We start from the raw sequence: 25,380 nt of genomic DNA on the forward strand, positions 1-25,380 counted from the left end.
TATAGTATGTTTATATATATATATATATATATATATATATATATATATATATATATATATATATATATATATATATATATGTGTGTGTGTGTGTGTGTGTGTGTGTGTGTGTGTGTGTATATATAGTTAAAGTTATCTGCATCTATTGCATTACGTTCTGCAATTGAATGCCTAACTTTAGATAGGTAAATTTATTGCACATTAGCTTGTAAAGAAAGGTCACGAATTGCAGTGGGAGCAATGAGGTTATCGCTAGTCGCGATTTTCGAGAAACTGGGGCAAAGGTCAAAGTAAATTAGGACCACTGATTTAAGTGGTACCAATTCTTAAAGGTTCAGCTACCAATTAAAAGGTTAACGGAATCCAGCTGCACAGTGCATTAAAGTAAAAGAGGAAAGAATTGATGGGGCATTAAAATCAAGAAAGAAAAGTGTTTCGAATGTGCATTGGCATTAAGGAAAGAAAAAAGTAACTTGATGATGTGTTGAAATAAGAAAAGAAAAAGAAAATAACTTGACGGTGCATTGGCATAAAGGGAAGAAAGGTAATTTGACTGTGAATCGAAATCAAAGAGAGGAAAATAAAAACAAGTAAAGAATGCGCAGTCGAGTTTTCTCTACGTCGTATAATCATGGCTACCGAAAATTCATCTATCTTTCGGTGGCCTCAGTGTAATGCTGTATGAGCCGCGGCCCTTGAAACTTTAGTCACAGCCGGTGGTGGCCTATCCTATATCGTTGCCAGAGGCACGATCATGGCTAACTTTGACCTTAAATCAAATAAAAACTACTGGGGCTTGAGGGCTGCAGTTTGGTACGTTTGATGTTTGGAGGGTGGATGATCAACATACCAATTTGTAGCCCTCTAGCCTCGGTAATTTTTAAGATCTGAGGGAGGACAGAAAAAGTGCGGACGGACAGACAAAACCGACAAAGTTGTGGAGCCAATGTATAAAAAAAAAAAACTACCCATTATTTACCAGGTAATTTACAGGTTCGGGTACTTGCCCCCGCGAGTGTTGGTAATTGCCACCCAGTAATTTTTTTTTTTTTTTACACAGTAATTAAAGATTTCATGACAGTAATAAAAGTCACGGTCAATTACATGTACTAGTTAGCCACCTCGTAAAGGCGGCCAGTTTTCAGGTAGTCACGTCTTTTTTAAGTTTTTCTTATTTATTGGCGTTCAGTTTCATTCCCTTAGATAATCGCACGAGAGAGAGAGAGAGAGAGATCTTCTTTATCTTTGAAAGGAGGTATTGTCGCCCATCCATTTATAAGATTTTTTTATTTGGAGAGAGAGAGAGAGATCCTCTTTATCTGTAAAAAGAGGTTATGGCGCATATCCCTTTTATAATATCTTGCACTGGAGAGAGAGAGAGAGAGAGAGAGAATCTGTAGAAAGAGAGTTATGAGAGCAGAGAGATAATATCTTGCACTGGAGAGAGAGAGAGAGAGAGAATCTGTAAAAAGAGGTAATGCGCATAATCCCTTCGTTGAGATCTATTATGAGAGAGAGAGAGAGAATCTGTAAAAGAGAGAGAGATCTATTATGAGAGAGAGAGAGAGAGAGAGAGAGAGAGAGAGAGAGAGAGAGAATCTCTTCATCTGTGATAAGAGACATCAGGGAACATTCCTTCGGTAAGATCTTGTATTGGAGAGTTGAGAGAGAGAGAGAGAGAGAGAGAGAGAGAGAGAGAGAGAGAGAGAGAGAGAGAGAGAGATCCTCATCTGCAAAAAGACGCAATCCCTTCGATAAGATCTTTCCTTTTGGAGAGAGAGAGAGAGAGAGAGAGAGAGAGAGAGAGAGAGAGAGAGAGAGAGAGAGAGAGAATCCTCTTTTTCTGTGAAAAGAAGTAATAGCTGCCATTAATCATAAGAATAAGGAACTTAATGAGAATTATGACAGCGCTGACGACAGCTGCACTTTAGATGCCTTAATCTATCCAGTGAGAGATATCTCACATCTCAGGTGAAAGGTCAAGGCATTCCTGGATGTTTTTCCACTGACCCGAAATCAAGAGTTAATCGAGTTTTCTGTCCGTCCTCACTTTTTCTGTCCGCCCTCTGATCTTAAAAGCCACTGAGGCCAGAGGACTGGAAATTGGTATGCTGATCATCTACCCTCCAATCATCAAGCATACCAAATTGCAGCCCTCTAGCCTGGTTAGTTTTTTTTTTTATTTTATTTAAGGTTAAAGTTAGCCATAATCGTTCTTCTGGCAACGATATAGGCCAGGCCACCACCGGGCAGTAGTTAAAGTTTCATGGGCCGCGGCTCTTACAGCATTATACCGGGTCACTGTTGTCTTATCTCGTCATTATCATCATATTAGACGTTGTCACTGTCAACTCATTATCTTCATTATTGTTAATCCTACCTCATTCTTATTAAGTATGTGATTTTCATTGTTATTTTCACCATCACGTTTATTGTCTTCATTTTCGTCAATACCTTCATAGCCGTCAGCGTGACTTTGTCAGTACTTCTCCCTCTTCGTATTCACTGTCACTAATTGCATAATTATCAAAGCCATTCTGGTTTATCATCAACATCAGTGTGCTAACCGGGATGGCGGCGAGTCTGGAACGAGAGACCGCGTGTGCACAGCACACGAATCCAATCTTTTTCCCCTTCTGGGATATCAGTGGTGCGTCCATTGCCTGGCAGAATGGCCTCTTAATTCTCTGTCTCCGTGGTGGTCCAGCCGCATTTTTCACGCCCTGTCTGTCAAAGCGACGCCTAGCGGGCGTTAGTAATTGTCAGCTGCCCCCATCATTAGCTGACACGGAAAACCTGGAAATGAATAAACCAGTCTCAGCAAAATCGCCTCTCAGATATCATCGGCGACGCGGGCTGGTAGCGATGATTGACAAGGGCCGATGGGTCGGCGTGATGGCCCACTCTGTCCGACTGTCTGCCTTATTCTAATCTGCTCGTGTTGGATTTTACAGCGGGCGACCGTGCTTATGTTTTCCTCGTCTTGCTCTTGCTATCTTGCTCTTTTTGCCCTTGTGAGATCTAGTTTGTTTATGCTGAAAACCTGTCGGTCTAAACAGGGGTTGTTGTCAGTTTTCATGTCTTTGTTTCGTAGAGGCGATGTTTTTGCGTCGAGGGCACATTGGTTTTATAAACGGTATTTGAGCGAAAATGTCAAAATTTCAATAGTTTTGCATCTCATGAGAAGTACGTTAGTAATCATTTGAGGTCATTTGAGTATTTAGGCCAATGTGAGGAAAGAATTTCCAATAACCAGTTAAAATGAATGTTTTCAAGGAGCATATTGTGATTTATACTTCGTAAAAGTGAATGAAAAGAAATTTGAGATTTACTTGATAAATTTACGAGACATTGATTACACATTTCAGGGTTCAATGGTTCTTTTAAAATAAGAATGAGCTGGGTATATTTGTTGAGTAAATAGTATTCTTTATCTTCTCTTCTGTTCTTTGGATTATTATTATTATTATTATTATTATTATTATTATTATTATTATTATTATTATTATTATTATTATTATTATTATTATTATTATTATTATAAGAACCCAGTGAGGAAAATAGCCCATTACAGAAATTGACTTTGAGGAGTAAAAGAATAATCCACGAAAGTGGAATAACAAGGAAAATTAACAATTAAGATAAATAGCAAAGTAAGATATGGAAGTTAAACAACAAACTGTAAAGTCAGATTCTTGTCAGTCTGGTCAAAAAAAAGAGGCGCAATATTCACCAAAGTCTGAACGTCTATCCATTAGGGATTAAGAAAATGCATCTATGCAAGGAAAAAGATGAAATATACTAACAGTTGCAGAGTAAATGAAAATAGGTAAAATAACTCCTTTCAAGCCTTTTAACTGACATGAATAATTTGCGGGAATGTATTTTAGCGCCTTTCAGCCTTTATTTGGTAGCTTAGGACATAAAAACTGTCAAAGAGAAAACCTGAGTGATAATGATTCTCTCACAGTAGACAGCTTCTCCTCACATGCTGAAAGAAAGGTCATTCATAAATGCCTTTTTAATTTTCTGTAAAAGAAAACTATTGTCCCGGCTTTGTCTGTCCGTCCCCCCTCAGATCTTAAAAACTACTGAGGCTAAAAAAAAAGTCTACCTTAGTTTAACCAGACCTCTGAGCTGATTAACAGCTCTCCTAGGGCTGGCCCAAAGGATTAGACTTATTTTACGTGGCTAAGAACCAATTGGTTACCTAGCAGCGGGGCCTACAGCTTATTGTGGAATGCGAACCACATTATACCGAGAAATGAATTTCTGTCACCAGAAATAAATTCCTCTAATTCTTCATTGGCCGGTCGGAGACTCGAACTCTGGCCTAGCAGAGTGCTAGCCGAGAACTCTACCGACTCGTCCAACGAGGAACTACTAGTGAGGCTAGAGGGCTAGAGGGCTACAATTTGGCATGTTGATCATCCACCCTCCAATCATCAAACATACCAAATTGCAGACCTGTAGCCTCAGTAGTTTTTATATTAATTAAGGTTAAAGTTAGCCATAATCGTGCTTCTGGCAACGATACAGGATAGGCCACCACCGTGCCGTGGTTAAAGTTTCATGGGCCGCGGTTCATACAGCATTATACCGAGACCACCGGAAGATAGATCTATTTTCGGTGGCCTTGATTATATGTTGTACAGAAAACTCGATTGCGCCGAAGAAACTTCGGCGCATTTTTCACTTTTTTTTAATCTTGCTCACAGAAAGGATAATCTCACAGAAAGGATAGCCTCAGTCTCACAGAAAAAATGGGATAGTCTAAGGGAAAGGGTAGTCTCACAGAAAGGATGAGGTAGTCCCACAGAAAGGATAGGATAGTCTCACAGAAAGGAAAGCCTCACAGAAAGGATAGGATAGTCTCACTGAAAGGAAAGTCTCACAGAAAGGATAGGATAGTCTCACAGAAAGGATAGGATAGTATCACAGACAGGGAAGTCTCACGGAAAGGATAGGATAGTCTCACAGAAAGGAAAGTCTCACAGAAAGGATAGTCTCACAGAAGGGAAAGTCTCACAGAAAGGATAGGATAGTCTCACAGAAAGGGAAGTCTCACCGAAAGGATAGGATAGTCTCACAGAAAGGTTAATCTCACAGAAAGGATAAGATAGCCTTACAGTGAGGATAAGATGGTAGTCTCACAGAAAGGATAGTCTTCCAGAAAGAATAGCATCTCAGAGATGGAAGTCCAACAGAAAGGATAGTCTCACAGAAAGAATAGTCTTACAGAGATGGGAATCTAACAGAAAGGATAGTCTACCAGAAAGAATAGCCTCAAGAAATGGTAGTCTAACAGCAAGGATAGTCTCCTAGAAAGAATAGCATCACAGAGATGGTAGCCTAATAGCAAGGATAGTCTCACAGGAATGGTAGTCTCACAGTGAGGATAAGGTAGTAGTCCCACAGAAAGGATAGTCTCCCAGAAACAATAGCCTCACAGCGATGGTACTTGAACAGAAAGTATAGTCTCCCAGAAAGAGTAACCTCACAGAGATGGGAATCTAACAGGAAGGATAGTCCCCAGAAAGAATAGCCTCACAGAGATGGTAGTCACAGGAAGGATAGTCCCCCAGAAAGAATAGCCTCACAGAGATGGTAGTCTCACAGGAAGGACAGTCCCCAAGAAAGAATAGCCTCACAGAGATGGTAGTCTCACAGAAGGGATAGTCCCCCAGAAAGAATAGCCTCACAGAGATGGGAAATAACAGAAAGGATAATCCCCCAGAAAGACTAGCCTCACAGAGATGGGAATCTAACAGAAAGGATAGTCCCCCAGAAAGAATAGCCTCACAGAGATGGGAATCTAACAGAAAGGATAGTCCCCCAGAAAGAATAGCCTCACAGAGATGGTAATCTCAAAGGAAGGGTAGCCTCACAGTAAGGGTGAGGGGGAGGGGGGGGGATCTGAGATCACATCTTGCACTAATGGACGCGCCTCTGCGCTCCTCTCGGTTCTAAAACCTTTTGAGTCGCAGCGCAACTGCCAGAAGAATTATAGATAAAATTCATTCCTCGATGGTTATCGGTCGGTCTTAAATGATGTTCTCTCTCTCTCTCTCTCTCTCTCTCTCTCTCTCTCTCTCTCTCTCTCTCTCTCTTGCTTTTTTTGCGCGTTCTCTCTGTCTGTCTGTCTCTCCATTTTGCTTTTGTGTATTTTCTCCCCTCTCTCTCTCTCTCTCTCTCTCTCTCTCTCTCTCTCTCTCTCTCCATCTTGCTCCTGTGTATTTTTCCTCTCTCTCTCTTGCTTTTATTTATTCTCTCTCTCTCTCTCTCTCTCTCCTCTTTTGCTTTTGTGTATTCTCTCTGTCTGTCTGTCCCTCTCTCTCCATCTTGCTCTTGTGTATTTTCTCTCTCTCTCTCTCTCTCTCTCTCTCTCTCTCTCTCTCTCTCTCTCTCTCTCTCTCTCTCAGTGGGCGTGCATTATCAAAACCTCAGCAGTACCGTCTAATCTCTCAGTGTTCTTGGTTATATACTGATTCAACAAAGGCCTTTTAATTTTGCGCCGAGTGATTTTTTTGACCTCTCTGCATCGTCGTCCAAAATATCAGTCGATGTAAATGAACAAAAACATCTAATAATAAATTGCCCTTCTACGATGATGCACTTACAGAATCATTCATAATGACAACCCCGCCTTTATTATTTTTTTTTCCGCCCTGCTGGATGCCTCGTTTGATGCCCTGAATAGTTGATGAATTCCATGATAAAAATAAAAAAAAAAAAAAATTAAAAAAGGTGCCAGTCTTCATATTCAGTTATTCCGAAAGAGGGTATGATTTATGGCTTTATTAAAATTCAGTAAAGCCTACAGTGCACCACGTTAGGTGCAATGACGGCACTACCCCCCTGCTGTATCTAAAAGAAGTTAGTTGATGCAAATTACAAACACACACACACATACACATTACGTATACTGTATATGCGTATATATAGATATATTCATATATAATATGTGCATATTAGTTAAAAAAAGGTAAAGTATATATATATATATATATATATATATATATATATATATATATATATATATATATATATATATATATATATATATATATATATATAATCAGCCTGTGTGAATCAGAGAGAGAGAGAGAGAGAGAGAGAGGAAAAGAGAGAGACAAGTTACAGGCAAAAATGATAAATAGGTAAATTCAAGGGAACGGAAAACAAAACCGATACTCCTGAAATTCGGGAGACGTCTTGAGCGGCAGCAGAGAGCAGGGGTGAATTTGCCCCTCGCTTCAATATCCACGTTCAGTGTCACATGCACCACTGAAATCGAACTTATAATACGTCCGGATGCGGGAATTCGTTTACATAAAAAAAAAAAAAAAATTGCAGCTGATGATCCGTAAGAAATATTTGCGGTCTCCGCATTATCTAGGCGATCTAGGGAGCTGAGACATGCTCTGAGTCTGTGTCTAGAAGCAGATTACCATCAGATTCTTCTGGTGCCTGCTGTATATACTTAGCCTGCACGAGAGATTATAATACCAGTGTTATCGGCAGAACTGAAGTCGCTGATTACTATTCCAGCGCTGTAAAGGTGCGTGAGAGATTGGCAGCCGGTCGAGGCTTGTCAAAAGTGTCGAAAGTGCAGACTCCTCTCAGAATGATTTTTTGAAATATATCGAAGAGCATTTTTTTTTTTTATAATATATACATCATCGAAGCACTAAATAATAGGATAGAGATTATGCGAGAGTAGATTAGGATTCTTTCAAGATGTAGGAGAAGCCAGTGTCGACCTAGATGCCAGTTATCTTTGAAAGCGAAGTTGTTTGTCAGATTTTAACAAATAGGGATGAACCTCCCCGAGGGGAATTATCATTCGAACACTTTTGTGGACTGGGAATATAATTATTTTTAAATTAGGTGTTGGCTCAGTAAAAAAAAAAAGGGGGAGGTTTATATATATATATATATATATATATATATATATATATATATATATATATATATATATATATATATATATATATATATATATATATATATATATATATATATAAAATGTAGATAATGCAAATTTATTATTTTTAAGGTGCTGGTTAAGTAAGAAAAAGGTGAGATTTTATATATATGATAATATATATATATATATATATATATATATATATATATATATATATATATATATATATATATATATATATATATATATATATATACACACACACGCGCAGAAAATGAGGTGTTCTGAAAGAAAACAAAACAACAAAAACAGTATCATCACGACAAGTATAAAGGAGCAGCCGAAGTCTTGAGTGTTCAATTTCGGAACAAGCTATTTTCCCATCTAAGAGTCGAGTATTGAGTATTGGTAGTTCCAGATGGCTCGAAATTCGTCCAATTATGCAGAAATCTTCGCCTTCAATGGGAGATTTACAAAATTTCGTTTGACTCCTTATGCTGGTAATATTGAAGCTTTCTGCAAAGACCTTACGTTCCATTCAGCAATTGATGCTGTATATCAGGTCCACAATAATATTCAGTGGTGAATTATTGTTGATTTTATAAGAACGTTACAAAAGCTTTGGAAACCTGTCCTGGGTTCATCTTCAGTCTAACTAAAGTCATCGGTGTAAAAATAAATATGTAAGCTTCTATTTCGCGTGGCTCTCCTTCTTGATCTCCTCACTTGTTCTTCTGTATGTAAGTTATCATTAGGTGTGTATTTGATTTATAATTTGCATAACAGATTTTTCTCAATAAAAGTTGCTAATTCATTTCTCTACTTTTGTTTTAGGATTTTTATTATTAAGGCTGCAAAACACTATTCATCCTTAGCGGTGACATTCCCGGAATTGTAGAATTTTATTTCCTTTTCGACAGATTTGTCAATCGTTATATCGCATTTGAAGGCCTTATTTGTCATATGATCAGGAACCGTCTGTTGATTTTCGAGTTTTTAAAGTTCATCAAGGGGAACAGCCAGCGTCTCGCGACAACACTGAATAATCTTGGACATTTTCATTAGTTTTTTCCGGACGAATAAGCTTCAACGATTTTTAGTTTTCTTTAAAGGAAAACTATTCTGCCGGCTTTGTCTGTCCACCCGCACTTTATTCTGTCCGCGCTTTTTTCTGCCCGCACATTTCTCTGTCCGCACTCTTTCTGTCCGCCCTCAGGTCTTAAAAACTACTGAGACTAGAGGGCTGCAAATTGGTATGTTGATCATCCCCCTCCAATCATCAAACATACCAAATTGCTGCCCTCTAACCTCAGTAATTTTGATTTTATTTAAGGTTAAAGTTAGCCATCATCGTGCTTCTGGCAACGATATGGGATAGGCCACCACCGTGCCGTGGTTGAAGATTCATTGGCAGCGGCTCATACAGCATCATACCGAGACCACCGGAAAATAGATCTATTTTCAGTGGCCTTGATTATACGCCGTACAGAAAACTCGATTGCTCCTAAACTTCGGCTCATTGTTTACTTGTTTTTGTTAGTTTTAGTCGCTCACTTGAGATGCCAAGTCTTACGACGTAGGAGTGACCACACATTTATGTGTCATACCTTTTATCAAAGCTGCCAGTTTTTATTTAGACTGTTATAGATGGTTGATTAAACCTCGGCTAATTCGACCAAGCTTTTAAAAGTGTGGCCAAGTAAAAGAAAAAGACTTCATCGGCATCTTACATCTGCCAGTCTCATTTCAAGAGAAGTATTTCCATACCAGAGTTATTGGGCTTACAGGTCCATTTTCCAGAATCGCAAAGGATGCCCTAATCACCTGATTACAACTGAGAATGGGAGCCGCTGGCTCAATCAGGTAACCGACCAAAGAAATGTGGATGAGATTCGAACCTCTTGATAAACATCTGCATGAATAAAGAACAGTGACGATCGAATTGCCTTAGAATTATAGCAGGAAAAGATAGGGATCTTCTGTGATCGGTCTCGGCGGAACGATAGATGCCTAAAAATAACCACCCACCCTGTCGGGTTCTGCTGACTTGGAGTCCTTTGGGAGAGTTTAGTGCCGTCAGTGCGCCTCGCCTGGTGCACTGTGGGCATTGCTGAAGGGTATCTGCAGCGTCTCTTCAGCCCCTAGCTGCAGCCCCCGCCCCCCCCAACCCCCATTTAGCCCTTTACTTTCACCTTCATTCCTTCTTCCTTCCTCGTTGACACTATTACTAGATCTTACGGTGTCGTACAGTTGAAGCTACCACTAGATCTTACAGTGTCTTACAGTTGATGCTATCACGAGATCTTACAGTATCTTACAGTTGAAGCTACCACTAGATCTTACAGTGTCTTACAGTTGATGCTATCACTAGATCTTACGGTGTCTTACAGTTGATGCTATCACTAGATCTTACAGTGTCTTACAGTTGAAGCTATCACTAGATCTTACATTGTCTTACAGTTGATACTATCACTAGATCTTACGGTGTCTTACAGTTGATGCTATCACGAGATCTTACAGTATCTTACAGTTGAAGCTACCACTAGATCTTACAGTGTCTTACAGTTGAAGCTATCACTAGATCTTACATTGTCTTACAGTTGATACTATCACTAGATCTTACAGTATCTTACAGTTGAAGCTACCACTAGATCTTACAGTATCTTACAGTTGAAGCTACCACTAGATCTTACAGTGTCTTACAGTTGAAGCTATCACTAGATCTTACGGTGTCTTACAGTTGATGCTATCACTAGATCTTACAGTGTCTTACAGTTGATGCTATCACTAGATCTTACAGTGTCTTACAGTTGAAGCTACCACTAGATCTTACAGTGTCTTACAGTTGATGCTATCACGAGATCTTACAGTATCTTACAGTTGAAGCTACCACTAGATCTTACAGTGTCTTACAGTTGAAGCTATCACTAGATCTTACATTGTCTTACAGTTGATACTATCACTAGATCTTACAGTATCTTACAGTTGAAGCTACCACTAGATCTTACAGTATCTTACAGTTGAAGCTACCACTAGATCTTACAGTGTCTTACAGTTGAAGCTACCACTAGATCTTACAGTGTCTTACAGTTGATACTATCACTAGATCTTACAGTATCTTACAGTTGAAGCTACCACTAGATCTTACAGTATCTTACAGTTGAAGCTACCACTAGATCTTACAGTATCTTACAGTTGAAGCTACCACTAGATCTTACAGTATCTTACAGTTGAAGCTACCACTAGATCTTACAGTGTCTTACAGTTGATGCTATCACTAGATCTTACGGTGTCTTACAGTTGATGCTATCACTAGATCTTACAGTGTCTTACAGTTGATGCTATCACTAGATCTTACAGTGTCTTACAGTTGATGCTATCACTAGATCTTACAGTGTCTTACAGTTGATGCTATCACGAGATCTTACAGTATCTTACAGTTGAAGCTACCACTAGATCTTACAGTGTCTTACAGTTGAAGCTATCACTAGATCTTACATTGTCTTACAGTTGATACTATCACTAGATCTTACAGTATCTTACAGTTGAAGCTACCACTAGATCTTACAGTGTCTTACAGTTGATGCTATCACGAGATCTTACGGTGTCTTACAGTTGATGCTATCACTAGATCTTACGGTGTCTTACAGTTGATGCTATCACTAGATCTTACAGTGTCTACAGTTAAAATATCACGAGATCTTACAGTGTCTTACAGTTGATGCTATCACGAGATCTTACAGTGTCTTACAGTTGAAACTATCACTAGATCTTACAGTGTCTTACAGTCGAAACTATCACTAGATCTTACAGCGTCTTACAGTTGATACTATCACTAGATCTTACGGTGTCTTACAGTTGATGCTATCACGATATCGTACGGTGTCTTACAGTAGATGCTATCACTAGATCTTACAGTGTCTTACAGTTGATACTATCACTAGATCTTACAGTGTCTTACAGTTGATGCTATCACTAGATCTTACAGTGTCTTACAGTTGAAACTATCACTAGATCTTACAGTGTCTTACAGTTAATACTATCACTAGATCTTACAGTGTCTTACAGTTGAAACTATCACTAGATCTTACAGTGTCTTAAGTTGAAACTATCACGAGATCTTACAGTGTCTTACAGTTGATACTGTCACGAGATCTTACTGGGTCTTACAGATGACACTATCACTAGCTCTTACAGTGTCTTACAGTTGATACTATCACACTGTCACTAGACCTTACAGTGTCTTACAGTTGATACTATCACGAGATCTTACAGTGTCTTACATTTGACTATATCACTAGATCTTACAGTGTCTTACAGTTGACAGTATCACTAGATCTTACAGTGTCTTACAGTTGACAGTATCACTGGATCTTACAGTGTCTTACAATTCACGGTTCTGAATGCGAGTTAAAGGGGTTTACTCCCTAAAAAAAAAACAAGAAAATGTCATAAAAAAAACTGGAAAATTTAGTATAGAACGAACGAAAGTCAGAGAAAAGGAGAGCTCTGAAGAAGGGTTCCTGCCTACACGATTTTAAGGCTTACGCCATAACAACGACAGCCATTTGAACATCTGAGAGAATGTCTGCAAGATCTGAAGCCTTGCAATATAACAAAGACAATGACTTGAACATCTGAGAAAGCAGCAAGCATTATCCAAGCGGATGCCATCCAGTAGCTGAGAAACTAGATCGTACATAAATAAAACGACTGTATAAATAAGTTGACGATGACATACATAAACACGAGCGGCGGGATTCAGTTCCAAAGGTGAGACCTCGCCATGACAGGAGACGATATTAAAAACTCCATCGCAGAACAACGATTTACTTTAGCCGTGTTCTTGACGTTGACGAATGGGGCGATTATCTAAGCAGCACGGGATCTGAATAAGGAAGGGAGAGACGTGAACGAGCGCTTCGTAGGATCACAAAAACCGTCGCCTTCGGGAAGAAGAAGACGAAGAAAAAAAAAAGGAATACCTTTCGCTCAGAACGCTATCGATATGAGAAAAATGTCAGCGGAGGAGGGAAACTTTTTATTCCTTTATTCCTCACACCGTTGGACTGTGGAACAGCCTCCCTGAGGATGCTGTGTAACTGGAACCTCAAAAGTTCAAGTAAAGATGACGGTCGTTACTGCCTTAATATAATTCTCCTTGTACCTCAGTAATTTACATTTTTATCTATTTATTTATTAACTTACTTTATTTTTCCCTTTTTTTCTGTATTTTCGATTACCACGTGTTACTTCTTTCAGATGAACACCATATTCTTTGGAAGCTTGAATATCAAGCCATTGGCCCTGTGGGCTTGGTCCATGTGAATTGAGTTAATGTTCTGAATAATAATAATAATAATAATAATAATAATAATAATAATAATAATAATAATAATAATAATAATAATAATAATAATAATGTCTCAATCCCGGATTACAAGTCTGACGTGGAAAACGACGGAAATTATTGCCAGAGTAGAAATGTAGATGGTTTTAGTTCATGGATTTGAAGCTGCCAAGCTAAGCATTAAGGCACTTTCGGCCATTTAGCAAAATTAAGTTTTAAAGGGACCTGGTCTTACTACTTCATTCCCATCTGGGAACTGAACAGAGGTTCTTCCGTTAAAGTGGGTGTGCTAACCACTAGAACAGGAACATTGCTTTGACTCCTTCTTGCCACTGAAGAATTTGCAGTTCGATTACTAGAGAACTGGAGAGTTCAAGACGTTTCCTCTCTTGAGTGCCAAGATGAAACTGGTAACTATTCTCTTTCCTGGACACATGGAGAGGGGTTTAGTTTTATTATTTGATCCTTTTGTGTTTCGAAATGAACCGAAAAAGCTGGGCTTTTTCATAGATTATAGGTATATATTCCTTTTCTTGATGCCATAATTAAGAGTATTTATCATTTCATTAGCTTCTTATTTCGTGTCTTTTAAATCAGTTCGTGTGTGTAGATGCTTGCGAGGTTTCATCAATGACGTCTTTTCATCAAGTTTTGCACGAATGCTTATACTTGTTAGCAAATAATCGCTTGCAGCGTCTGTGACACTTGTTTTGACAGTAGCAGGCATTCATAAATCCTTCTGTCAATTATATACTGCCTGAGCTTCAGTCCAGCGTTACTGCCCGAAAACCGCATAGGTCAAGGTTTAAACCCTGTAAGGAAGGGCAGTCCAACCCCATGCCCGTGGGCCAAAAGTGCCCCGCTAAAGAAAAATAAGTAAAAGTATATATATCTCTTTTTTAGATCATAAAAATTAGACTTATCGCTTATCCTGAATAAAAGAAATATTCCTTGCAAAATCAATAACTACAAAGATAAGTTTCATTGGCGCCTGTTGTGTGTTACATCATACACACACACACACACACACACACACACATATATATATATATATATATATATATATATATATATATATATATATACATACTGTATATATATATGTATGTATGTATGCATGTATGTATGTATGTATATACACATCATTTCCTGTCACCATTACATTCAAGTAATGATCACTTAAATTTGAGGCAATATCAGAAACCCAGTATTGACTAATGTCCTATAATTATCCAAGATTCAACGAACAATTTGTAATTAAATTTAGGATATCGGAGGCTAATGGAATTCCTTCTGATCTCATATTTATGGAACGAAAACCTTTGATACGAAATATTTCCCCAGAATATCTGCACAATGTTTCGGAAAACGTTCTCTGAATGTACCACTGACGTCAAAGACCAAGATTTTGAGCAGTTTTCAAGACCTTGTCTGGTTCAGTAACTCGTCAGTAAAATTCTCTTTGGCTGGTGTGGTTGAATCTAGAAGCCTGTCACTCTGCGCCAAGATTATTAATGCTTGTTCTGCTTGATAGTAATTCGTGTTGACAGCGTAACAGAAAGTAATCTTCGCCCATTGTTAAGGCTTAATCTTAATGGGAGTCTTCGTCCGGACACCTGGCGAGTGTCACCAGAAAACAGAATATTTTATTTGACAGGTTCGCTGTCCTTCAAGCATTGCTTGCAAGTGCACTCACTCAAATTCTTGTAATTCCTCTTTTTCTAGGATTATCATTATTCGTTAAAAATTATCGATAATCCGCCAAGCCCTCAGAAGGAAAGACAGGAATTAGAAAAGAATCCTCTTGTTGAAAGAGGAATTTGCTCGGTACTTCCAGATGGAGGTATAAGAGCAGCTCTAATTTAATGGGATGGGAACATCTGGCAACCAAGATTTGTCGATGAGGACGACCTTGCTGACTAATCATTGAGGTACTGCCTCGCAGATTTCAATGACAGCTCATAATTCAGGTTTGGGGAAAGCTTTCACTCTAATATTCTAAACAAAATAAATGTATTCAGTGGCAGTGCAGTGATATTATGAAAGCCAGATGATATTATTATTATTATTATTATTATTATTATTATTATTATTATTATTATTATTACCCAAACTTGCCCTTAAGAATCCATGTTTCTGCAAATAAAAAAACTATTGTTTTGTAATCCAATACTTCACAAAAACAGGAAACATCACTTATCGATTACTAGTTTAAATGAGCCTCCAGGAAGTGTAAAAAATGAGGAAACTGAGAAACATTAACCAGGTCATAGCTAGTACAGAAGGGAAATTGAGAAACATTAGGTGGGACGTAACTAGCAGAAAAAAGGAGGAAACTGAGAAATATTAACCAGGACGTAGCTAGTGGAAAAAAAAGAGGAAACTGAGAAACATTAACCAGGACGTAGCTAGCAGAAAGGAGCATTAACCAGGACGTAGCTAGCAGAAAGGAGCATTAACCAGGACGTAGCTAGCAGAAAGGAGCATTAACCAGGACGTAGCTAGCAGAAAGGAGCATTAACCAGGACGTAGCTAGCAGAAAGGAGCATTAACCAGGACGTAGCTAGTGGAAAAATAAGAGGAAACTGAGAAACCTTAACCAGGACGTAGCTAGTATAGCCAGGATGTAACTAGCAGAAAAAAGGAGGAAACTTAGAAACATTAACCAGGAAGTAGATAGTGGAAAAGTGAGAGGGTACTGAGAAACATTAACCAGATGAAAATTGGTGTCTTTCCCTTTGATGTGAGATTTTGGAACATTCGTTTATAAGTTCAAGTGAGTCAGTTTCCACTCAACTCTCAAAACCTTTCGTCCTCTAAAAAATAAATTAGTTAATCAACCAATCAATCAATCAAAATTTCGACAAAATAATGAATGAAATCGTTAAATTAATGAAATATAAAGTTAATGGATTTGTTGATTAATAAGACAAATAATTAGTGAATAAAGAAATTAGATCATTAAATAAAGAAAAGACGATTGAGTAAATAAATAAAGAGATGAATTAAAAAAAAAAAAGACAACCAAACAGCCTTCAACCTTTCCCCTCGACGCTGCTCTTAAGGTGACTGAAACTCGTTCCATAAATATTTTCTTTTTTTCCTTTTATTCCTTTTTTATTTATTTTTTGTGTGTGTGCGCGCGATCATTACATGGCATTCCTTCTCAGCTGTAGTGAGGCAGGCTCCGGGAGGCATGTTACCCAGACGTAGCATTTTCTCGACGTTGTTTACACCATGGCGAGTTGTACTACACAAACACAGCGTTTTCTCAACGTTGTTTACAACATGGCGAATCCTACTACCCAGACATAGCATTCCTCGACGTTGTTTACAACATGGCAAGTCCTACTACCCAGATGTAGCATTTTCTCGACATGTTTACAACATGATCAGTCCTACCACCCTAACATAGCATTTTCTCAGTGCTGTTTACAACAAAGCGAGTCCTACTACCTAGACATAGGATTTTCTCGACGTTGTTTACAATTGGCGAGTCCTACTACCTAGACATAGCATTCCTCGACGTTGTTTACATGACCAGTCCTACTACCCTAACATAGCATTTTCTCGGCGTTGTTTACAACATGGCCAGTCCTGCTACCCAGACAGCATTTTCTCGACATTGTTTACAACATGGCCAGTCCTACTACCTAGACATAGCATTCCTCGGCGTTGTTTACAACATGGCGAGTCCCACTACCCAGACGTAGCATTTTCTCAGCGTTGTTTACAACACAGTGAGTCCTACTACCCAGAAGTAGCATTTTCTCGACGTTGTTTACAACATGGCAAGCCCTACTACCCAGATGTAGTGTTTTCTCGACGTTGTTTACTACATGGCGAGTCCTGCTACCTAGACATAGCATTTTCTTGACGTTGTTTAGTCCTACTACCCAGACATAGCATTTTCTCGGCGTTGTTTACAACATGGCGAGTTCCACTACCCAGACATAGCGACGTTGTTTACAACATGGCGAGTCGTATTAACCAGTCATAGCATTTTCTCGACGTTGTTTACAACATGGCGAGTTCTGCTACCCAGATATAGCATTTTCTCGACGTTGTTTACAACATGGCGAGTCGTATTAACCAGTCATAGCATTTTCTCGACGTTGTTTACAACATGGCGAGTTCCACTACCCAGACATAGCATTTTCTCGACGTTGTTTACAACATGGCGAGTCGTACTACCCAGACATAGCATTTTCTCGACGTTATTTACAACATGGCGAGTCGTATTAACCAGTCATAGCATTTTCTCGACGTTGTTTATAACATGGCGAGTTCTGCTACCCAGACATAGCATTTTCTCGACGTTGTTTACAACACGGCGAGTCCTACTACCTAGTCATAGCATTCCTCAGCGTTGTTTACAACACGGCGAGTCCTACTACTAGACACGGCATTTTCTCGACGTTGTTTACAACATGGCGAGTCCTACTAACAGCACCCTTGATTATTTCACCCTCACCCCCCTGTGCGTCCGGGGTGTCTTCATTAGCATTCTTGCATGAGTCGGTCATCAGTTCTCGACTTGAGTTACCTTGAAGTGGCTTGTAATTTGCGGACGCCTCTGGTCACCTTCTCTAGATTTATCTGTGCTGTAATTGCCAGAGTGTGGGAGGTCATTGTGATCATGACGATACGTTAACGAAATTGGTGGCGAGTTTAAGCAAGTCTTTGTAAGACTTTCCGCTTTTAGTCCGGATCGTTTCCTGGAAGCGCTTAATGAATTTATGATGATTTTGTAAATAAAAAATACGTTTTTATGTGCAGATGCCATATATGTGGCTTACAACGCGAGCAAGTTATTGTTGCATATTGCGATGCGCATTATGTACTTCAGAGTAGGTCTGGTGCCGCTGTTGGGCTTTTTGGTATACTTCTTGTATGCGTAAGAATAGACAAAACATCTATCTATATATCTATCTACTGACAACTGCTTTTTAATTCGGACTTCCGTCGTGATAAAGAATGCAATAGCAATATTAGCGTACAAGCTTTCAGTATTGTCAGTACACAACACGTTACAGTAGTCATAAGAAAAATCAAACGGAAAATTTCTTCAGTCTACAATCCCTTCTTTCTGTACTTCCTGTTACCTTCTGTTACTTCTTCAAATGAGCACCATATTCTTTGGAAGCTTGAATTTCAAGTCTGTGGCCCCTGTGGTGGGCTTGTTCCATATACTGTAAATAGGGTACGTCTTCTGAATAGTAATAATAATAATAATAATAATAATAATAATAATAATAATAATAATAATAAAATAAAACCGGTAAGTACATCCATACTTAAACAGCATCAAACTCTCTCTCTCTCAGATCAGGTCCTGTATGGATGAGAAAGATCTCTCTCTCTCTCTCTCTCTCTCTCTCTCTCTCTCTCTCTCTCTCTCTCTCTCTCTCTCTCTCTCTCTCTCAGCGTCAAAAGCATTCCAGTAAGCAGTCCATTTTTCCCACAGGTAGTCGAAGCCTCTTTGTCAACGCAGTGCAAATGCCACGGCGTCTCCGGGTCCTGCAACATCAAGACTTGCTGGAAGGCGCTGCCCAATTTCTTGAAGGTGAGTCTCCTTGGAAATAAGTTACTCGTTATCACTGCGGTAGTTCGACCTCAAAGTACTGAGTATTTTAATGTCAGCTGACGTTGTCAGCCTGCGTCGTAAAAATGCTTTGAAGACGCCAGTGTCGCCCATTAAAAACAGGTCTTGGGTTCTCAGGCTCCCAATAGTTTTTTCATGTTTTTTTTTTTTTCTATCAAAAGGAAGGAGAAATAACGCGATGGAAACGAGGAGTTTAGTACTTGACGTCAAATTAACCGATAATAAACTGCAGCTTGGTCCGTGTTTAATCGTACAGCAGGGATATCTGATCATATATATACACATATATGTACAGCCTTTCGAATATAGACATCAGCTTCATTGCGATGTAATCATCTTTCTAATCAGTGTTAAACCGCGGTCACCCCCCCCCTTTTTTTTCCTGATATCGAGATTGCTTCGAGGCGTCGGAAAGTACTCTAAGGATGAAAAACCTGCAGGATTCTGGTTAATGTTTTTATGCTTTCAGTGCTAAATATACGCAGTTTCAATTTCTGTTTGGTTTGGAAAGCTCCGGACACCACTTGACCATTTTTATTTCATATGACGAAACTTGGCATCACTAACATAATTCGGCCATTTGCGAAAACCTGTTGACAATTCAAGAACACAATTAAAGACAAACTCCACGCCCTTCCCCCCAGAATAAAGGGGGTATAAGAGTTTTATGACCTATGAGTGACGCATCTGTCCCTATCGTCACAAGAGAAATTGGGGTATTTTTTTTTAGGTGGGGGGGAGGGAGGTGGCTGGCACAAAACGTTTTTCTGGGCCAGAACAAAAATGGAGGATTATTTTTTTAATTTTTCATTTTTCTTGTTTTTTAGTTTTCGAATTCAACCCCTGAAATCTATTACTTTTGCGAAAAAAAAAAAAATTGAGTGGTAAAATAGTTTTATATCTTTCTTCCCAAACGTTTATATATCGCTTTTCAGTATTTTGAAACATGTCCCATGACTTCAGAGCGAATGAGGATATGGAAATATTTTGTAAAAATGTAGTTCTGTACACATAATCGTTATTGTTTTGTAAAGCCAGCCAGCCAACCCAATATTTCCATTTGCGTTTGGAGATGGTGAGACTCGGAGCTTCACTTTCCAGGGAAGATAGGCAATATTCAATAAAATGTAGGATTTGAAAAATGAAATCCCAATGAGATTAAAACTACAATGAACAAAAATTAAGACTGGGGATTGAATTGGCTTAAAATTGTTAGAGGAAGGCTATCTGTCAGTGAATTATGTAGATCAACGGTTCTCAACTTGGGGGTCGCCAGCAATTTCCAAGGGGAAAAATAAAAAAATTCTCTAATGAAAGGGGTTGCAGCTAGAGGCCGAAGAGACGATGTAAATAACTTTAGGTAATGCCTACAGTGCACCGCGTGAGGTGCACTGACGGCACTACTCCCCCACAGGGGAAGTGACCAAGAGAGAATGATAACATTATTCGATTACCCGTAAGACAGAGTCATTAAAGACAGTCAGATTTTGCTGATTATTTAGAAAAAAAAAAAAAGTTTCCTCAATTCACCGTAAATTTTAAAGTACTCGTCTCCATCAATGAAACAAACTTCAGACGATCGATGAACAGAAGTGTTTTGTAAGCTTGTAAAAATGACATTTAGTATCTCGAAAAAGAATCTTTAAAATATTTTCTGCTTGTGCATTGGCGGAGCTGCTTATGGGTCATATTCACAAAGGGTTGAATAATCGTTTCCATATAGAAAGAAATTATCAAAGCTAATCCATAAATACCAAGCTAACCTTACTCACCAATTGAACCCTTAGAAACAGAGCGCTAGGCTCCGTGGAAAGTAGCCCCAGACAGCGGCCAATATACAAACAGAGTAAAAATCCAGTATTTTGAGTCCCCGAATCCCCCCTCCCCCCAAAAATAAGAAAGAATAAAACCGTTCATTTGATGTAAGTAAGGCATTTCATGAAAAAACAGAGGGAAAATCCAGTATTTTGAGTCCCCAGATCCCCCTTTCCCCCCAAAATAAGAAATAATAAAACCAATTAAGTCGTTGCATGAAGAAACTGAGAACATAATCGCGCTCATTTGACTTGCAAGCAGTGATACGACGATCTACACTGAAGGTTGGTTGGTCTTTGTTACGAAGCATTTCGGGGTCTGACTTTGTATTTGAACTGCGTTTTCCAAAGACCATTTTAAAAGTATGCCTATCGTCTCAAAACATCTACAAAGAAGAAAAAAAAAACTAGTTCGTTATAGGTACCAGATGATACGCATCCCTCAATATCAAAGCTCAAACAACAGTGTCGAAATTAAAACCATTTGAACTTGCTTTTGCAAAAAAAAAAAAATAAATAAATAAATAAATAAAAAATACAGAGCCCCTCGGAAATAGGTAGGGAATCGGATTCCAAGAACGAGACCCACTCAACGCCAGCAAACCTCAGTGAGGGATATTATCAGCTCAAACAGCATTCCTTAAGACATAGCCCAAGATAACTAAGTACTAATGCCCATTCGCTCAAGAGCAATTGTGAGTAATTATTGTTCCACATGTAGATTAATTCACAGTCTGATTGACTGAACAGTAATGAGACCAGTAAATCCAGTTTTCTTTGCCATGACTTCTTACTGAGAAGGCTATGATTAATAAACAAATAAGATGGCATGGAAACTTTCGGTTGGGTAAAAACGAAGTGTTCTGTATAGTCACCAATTTGTGGAGAAATCTTCAGGGAACATTTGGCTTCGAACGATGATATTTCATGCTGAGAGAGAAGAAAGCCAGTTGCCCATTTCAATATCAGAAGGATACTAGCGTTAAAGTTTTAGAAAGCCTGCCAGAAAAATCAGTATGTCAGTTTATTCTTCGCTGTTCAAAATGTTGTATTTCAATTTTTTCTATTAATGCTGCCTCGACGTCCATCAGTTATTGCGACCTTGGAGGTCGCTTAAAAGTAAGTACCGTAGCATGTTGGTATTTCAGTATTGTCAGCTCTCTGTTTGTGCACGCTTATAAAATGCTAATATTCAGTGTCATTACTGTTGTTTTTGTTTCCATATGAATGGTGATAATCAAGTAACGAGGGCAAGATCACAAGAGGCAATGATACGTATGACAACAGCATATGTAGTGGCATCGCTACTACATATGCATTCAACATAGTAGATAACTCGTTACAGTAGTCATAAGAAAAACCAAAAGTAAAAGATTCTTCAGTCTACGATTCTCCTCTCTCTCTCTCGCCGACCCCAGATAACTAGTCGATGCATAATATGCATATAGAATCGAGTCATACATTATACATGAGTCATACATTATACATCCTTGTTTTCAAATCATTTTATCATAACAGACTTCCCCCAAAATTGTCCTCATCAAGGTGTCCCTTGGTCTTTCACGTCTTTGTTCTTGCCATGAAGTTTTGAGAGCTCGATTTGTTCCATCGACGTTTTGAATAAAAATCGACTGCTGACTTCCCCCTTGACTCTCCTGTTCTTTCCCTGGTATGCATCACTGTCTTTAGATCTGCTACTACACTATATATAATCTCTCTTTGGTTGGCTTGTTACCTCACCATCCCATCACTCAGTGCGTTTATTCGCTCCTCCAAAATCCTTCTTTGGCCACAAACCCTCCTTGCTGATCCGATGAGCCACATCCTTGAAACTTGCGTACACTTCTGTGTACTTAACCTAAACCCATTTTTCATCAGCCTTCCCCCAAGATCCCGTTCTCATTTTCTTCTCCCTGACTCACTTTTCTGAGATACGTTTAGAGTCGCTGTTTCAGTCGTTTCTCTCCAACTTTGTTTTCGCCCTTTCTTCAATCAGGTAATGATAAGAAATACCTCCAGCTACTCTTCTTTCTATTACACTCATGTGTTTGATCTAGTTCCTAATTTAAATAACTCTTTCTCCACATTTTATTTCTTTTATAAATTTTATACTTATAAGCAGTGTTCTTTTATTAGGTGTAGGACAACATAACTTGTATCAAATAGTTTATTACATGAATATTTAATTTAAATTATAGTCTCTTATTACATGATGGGACTTGCTTTTATTTTTTCGAAGAAAGAACGATAAAATTCATCATAAATTTTTACATTGCGTGATAGGACAACGAAACAGATAATTAGTGTACGTAATACATAGCAAAACAATAAAATTCTCCTTGCATCTTAATACATTTTTATCTGATTATTAAAATATCAATTTATTTTTTCTTTTTTACTAAGTGAAATCTTTCTGTATTTCCCTTTACCTCCTCTTGCTTCTTCCTAATGAACATCATATTCTTTGGAAGCTTGAATTTCAAGTCAGTGGCCCCTATGGTGGGCTTGGTCTATATGAATAGATTTCATCTGCTGAATAATAATAATAGTAATAATAAATGGACAGTCCAATATTACATGTTTGGTCTGATAGAAAGAATGACGAATTCCTTCATCGCAGGCAGGAGCTCGTCTGTACCGTAAGTACCTCTCCGGGGTAGAGGTACGAGAAGTTCTAGCAGGTCCTCGACTCCGATTACTTCCAGCCAGTCCCGCGGTCTCCAGATTCTCTCGAGATGACCTCATCTACGTCACGAAATCACCCGACTACTGCCATCCCGAGCCACGAGTTGGTTCCCTGGGAACGAGAGGACGGTAAGGCCACTCCATTCTCATCGCCCTTTCAGTGTGTGCCTGTCTGTGTGTGTGTGTGTGTGTGTGTGGTGGCTCCTACTTACTGTTAAACTCATACCATCAGTCGGACACGCTGGATATCATGTGATGTTGGGGCACCTCAGCCTGTACCCCTCTATAATTACTATTCATAACCCCTGCCCCATGATTGGAAAATCCATAGTCAATTGTCAGCCTGCAGGTTAGAATTTCTTTTTCGATAATCTTACTGACTACTTATTGGTAAGGATTCTGTCATTTTTCATTTCGAAAAGGGTACCATTTTATTGCTTAAAAGTTTGTAAGGACCTTTCCAAATAACTGTCTTGACTTCTTTTTTATTCACATCAGCTTATAAGAAATCGGCAGCCTATTGAATTCAAGGTTTATAAGAGGAACTAAACAAGTTTCCTGTTTTTCTTATTGCAGGCGGTGTAATGTGACCTCGAAAGGGGTAGACGGCTGTGAGCTAATGTGCTGTGGTCGAGGCCACATATCGCAAGTGATCAAGTATCACCAGCGATGCCACTGTAAGTACCACTGGTGCTGCTACGTCACGTGCCAGACATGCGCAGTTTGGGAGGACATCCACACCTGTAACTGACCCTTTAACGTTTTTGTGATTGTTCGTGCTCAGCTCTGAGCCTCCGCAAGGAGTCAGTCATTGTGTGTGCAGATTAGCCGCTTCTGCTGAGAGTAACCGTTTTCAGTTCATTTCCACACAGATAAATTTAGTATGCTGTCTGTTTTCTTCAGAGAAGCCTCTCGGGATCCTGTTCAGTGCAGGGTCATCAACAACTCGTCTGTTCTTCTCAAAGAATTCGTGTCCGAGTCATCCAGTGTGTGCAGAATCGTCAGTTTCAAGTCGTCCAGAATACCTGTACTTTTAAAAATACTCTTACTCATGTTATACAGTTTAGTAAATAGATAACGCCTGTTGTATGCAAGTATTAGGTTGGATTAGATAACATGCAATGTATGCTTTAAGGGAAATTATTCATATCAAAGTTACTGCCAATGAATATTGGTCAATGCCTGAATAGAAAATACGATTACAAGCAAAGTTTGCTTCTTATGACATCATAGATTTTACAGCACGACCAGTGTAACCATACCACTGAATCATCTCTAGATTCACACAGAGCTTACAAGAAGGATTTAGGGAAACCTGAGCAATGCTTTAATCGAAGACGTTAGACACATCACTTCTGCAGAGACAGACATACCTGAAGAAGAACCCCTCCAGAGGGAGCAGATTTACTGACCATATCCATTTACTAAGTCGAAAATCTTGTAGCCTTGCACAAAAGGCTTCCAGTCATATCATTTCAGCAACATTCTAGAAGGCCCCACATCGTTTTGTACCGTAGCAACAGTCATTCCTGGTCCCAGAATACATTCAGGGATAGGCCCTAACTTAACTTACCCTAACCTAACCTACTGAACATGACAGTCTCTCAGCAGTTGAGTTTCACAAGTTTCCCACGTTTGTATTTCATAATATCTCCGTCTGTTAATTATAGTGTACAGAACTCATAAAGATATTTTTATAATATAATGCTGTACCTTGGTACAACTAAGAAATCTGCATTGTGGAAGTGTAGTTTCTAATGTAAAGAATAAAAAAAAATCAAAGAATGATATTGATAGTTTACAAAGTCGTCAATTAAAAATTACTCTTAGTAGCATCAGTCTTAAAATGGAGAAACAAGTCCACATTTATGCATCTGTACAATCACATTTAAAAACAAAGCTAAACAAAAGGGGAATCGTACCGATTCTCGAAAGCTCTGTTTAGCTTTGTTTTCGAGTGCATTTGTACAGATGCAGAAGTGTGGATTTGTTTCTC

General features: G+C 38.8%; 1 protein-coding gene across 1 annotated transcript in view; it reads left to right on the forward strand.

The window, feature by feature from the left end:
* Positions 1–25,169, forward strand: part of LOC136843453 (protein Wnt-11b-2-like) — a 276,010-nt gene extending 250,841 nt beyond the window's left edge. Inside the window, exons 5-7 of the mRNA XM_067111989.1 lie at positions 18,748–18,846; positions 23,320–23,513; positions 23,961–25,169. Of these exons, the coding sequence (XP_066968090.1) occupies positions 18,748–18,846; positions 23,320–23,513; positions 23,961–24,135 (468 nt within the window). The 3' untranslated portion in view covers positions 24,136–25,169. The remainder of the gene's footprint in view (positions 1–18,747; positions 18,847–23,319; positions 23,514–23,960) is intronic.
* The last annotated feature ends 211 nt before the right edge of the window (positions 25,170–25,380 follow it).

The sequence above is a fragment of the Macrobrachium rosenbergii genome, chromosome 11 (assembly GCF_040412425.1).
Source record: "Macrobrachium rosenbergii isolate ZJJX-2024 chromosome 11, ASM4041242v1, whole genome shotgun sequence".
NCBI classification, from domain to species: Eukaryota; Metazoa; Arthropoda; class Malacostraca; order Decapoda; family Palaemonidae; genus Macrobrachium; species Macrobrachium rosenbergii.